This window comes from Panthera uncia, chromosome E1 (assembly GCF_023721935.1).
Source record: "Panthera uncia isolate 11264 chromosome E1, Puncia_PCG_1.0, whole genome shotgun sequence".
NCBI lineage: Eukaryota > Metazoa > Chordata > Mammalia > Carnivora > Felidae > Panthera > Panthera uncia.
The window spans coordinates 36,334,431-36,336,787 of NC_064814.1; the positions used below are offsets into that span (position 1 = coordinate 36,334,431).

Genomic DNA, 2,357 nt, shown 5'->3' on the forward strand with positions numbered 1-2,357 from the left:
CGTTCTCTCTCCCTCTCTCTCTCTCTCTCTAAAAAATGAACATTTAAATAAATAAATAAATAAATAAATAAATAAATAAATAAAAGAGAGTGTTGAATGAGGTCATGTCTTTAGACATTTTAGCCCAATTAAGCATTCAGTAATTGCTCATTCTTACTGTGTTTGGAAACTAGTTTGTCCCTATTCATAATACCAGGCAATATCCTTCACCCCAAATCAAAGTAAAATGCAAAGAAATTGTCTACATTTTTAAAGAAATTTTATTTTGAAAACACATGGAATCAGCTGCATTATCCATATGTCTACAATACCAGAGAAAGAGTGAGGGTGGACCATCCCCATAGGGGACAAGTATCCTTTGGCAAAACAAATAATACAAACGACTCCAAATACAATAATACAGCACATGATAAGATTAAATTAAGAGAAGGAACCGGCTACTGAGAAGAACATGAGCGTGGAGAAGATGTGTCTCACTGAGAAACGTCCGACTCAGGTGACCTTCCCTGGATACCTCTTGCACCTGGACTGGAGAGCTCAATTCAGTTCCAGGTCATCCATGTATTCCTGGACCCAGGAGTCACTGGGGTTAGCACAGACTTGTCTGCCCCTTTTGGTTTGGAATCTATGGAACAAAGAATGGACAGATTAGAATCCCATGGGACCTTGCCTGTAGTAGACAACTTCCTTTGCTTGACCATGGTTCATGTTGGACAGCTCTAATAGATGGGAAACCCTTCCTAGAGTGGTGCTAGAACTAGACTCCTTTTACTTCTACTCTGGATTTAGCTCCATCTTCTGGGTTGCCCAGATTAAGAACAAATGAGTTTTGCAATTAATATGGACACATCTCCCCATTCATTCTCTATTGCCCTTAACGATGACTTTTCCACATGTTTTTCTAAGCATGGTTTAAAAAATCAGCCCACATTTCCTGCCATCTTTTTTACTTTTCCTAGTTTCCTGGCCTTCCTCCTCCAGAAACTCCCTTCATCTCCCTTGGCTCCCACCTAGCCCCCTCCACAACTCAGCAGGTGACTTCATGACTTGATCCTCACTGACTTCTGGGAGAGCTTCATTCAGCCCTGAGAACTGCCTCCCTACTGCTTGATTCCAGCCTCCCCCAACAAGCTCCCTTTCTAATCCTGCCTTCACCCTTGCTTCTCAGAGCAGCCCCAGGGTTGATACTCACACCACAGCTGGCTGGGAGCAGAGGCTGCTGGTCTCAAAGTAATCCACTACAAAGTTTCGAGGGAGCTTCCGCAGGACGTAAGAGAAGCAGCAGGCGGTGGGAGGGTCTGAGCCCACTGGAAAGAAAGGCAGGGGTAAGATAGAAGTTCTACAAGGACCTGTTAATTTTGGCTTCTAATCATAGATATTCGGTGGCCATCTCTGTAGAGCTACCAGATCCCAAAATATGGTACCTTGTATCCAATCCCACCCACCCTAAGTAGGAGTCTTATTCTAAATAGAAGATTGTAAGAGAATGTCATGAAAGAATTCTAGAAGATTGGAGCTGGATTGAGTCTTGGGGCATGTGTATAACTTCCTTCATTTTACAGATGGGGAAACCAAGGCACAGAAAGAGACAGGAACTTACTTAAATTAGTCTACTGGTTACTATTTCTTAAGAAAACAGGAACTTGACTATTACTGACTGTTTACTAGATTCTACATTTAATAGCAGGCTACTTGGAAACCTTCCCATCTCCCTTTTGTCCAATCTCTAGATGCCACTGTTAGATCAGCCCTAACTAGAAAAGTCAGCACTACCTACATCATGACTCTAGAAGTAATGGCTGGAAGAGTAGACTTACTTGGTGCTGAGAGCGTCGGGGAGCAGAAGGCAGCCACTAGCACAAGGAGAGAAAGGACAGTCACACAGAGTTTCATGGTCTCGGCAGAGGAGAGGCTTTCCTGGAGCTGAGACTGCAGAGCCCAGAAGCTTCAGAACCCAACTGTGCTCTGTGCTGATACTGAGTTGGGAACCCCTCTTTATAGGAACTCTGAGCCCTGGGACAGAGTTGTAGGCACAGGCAGGCAATGGAATTTCCAGGGTAGAGATGATGTCATGGTGCCAATAAGGAAACTGAAGCTAGCTGAGAGTGAGGAGCTCTTCACAACTTCTCTTCCTCAGTGTTATGTTATCACGGAGGAGTGGGGGGAGGAAGGGAGAAGAAGTGGGCTGTACCATAGAGGGAAGTGGTACACCAAAGACAGCAATCAAGACTGTGGAGAGAATTGTAAACCCAAGAGGAAGGATGAAACATTCACACCTACCAGAAGAGGCTTGTAGATGAGAACCATGCTGCTCTTGGTGGTTCGCACCTTCAGAAACTGGAGGCTTCATGACAGTC

The 2,357-nt window shown here is 44.3% G+C and overlaps 1 protein-coding gene across 1 annotated transcript; it reads right to left on the reverse strand.

The window, feature by feature from the left end:
• Positions 1–237: 237 nt before the first annotated feature.
• On the reverse strand, positions 238–2,104 carry LOC125926784 (C-C motif chemokine 4). The gene is made up of 3 exons (XM_049636581.1): positions 1,818–2,104; positions 1,193–1,307; positions 238–625 (listed from the first exon to the last, which is right to left on the reverse strand). The coding sequence occupies exons 1-3, from the start codon at positions 1,891–1,893 to the stop codon at positions 538–540; spliced, it is 279 nt and encodes a 92-aa protein (XP_049492538.1). The 5' UTR covers positions 1,894–2,104; the 3' UTR covers positions 238–537.
• Between the last annotated feature and the right edge of the window lie 253 nt (positions 2,105–2,357).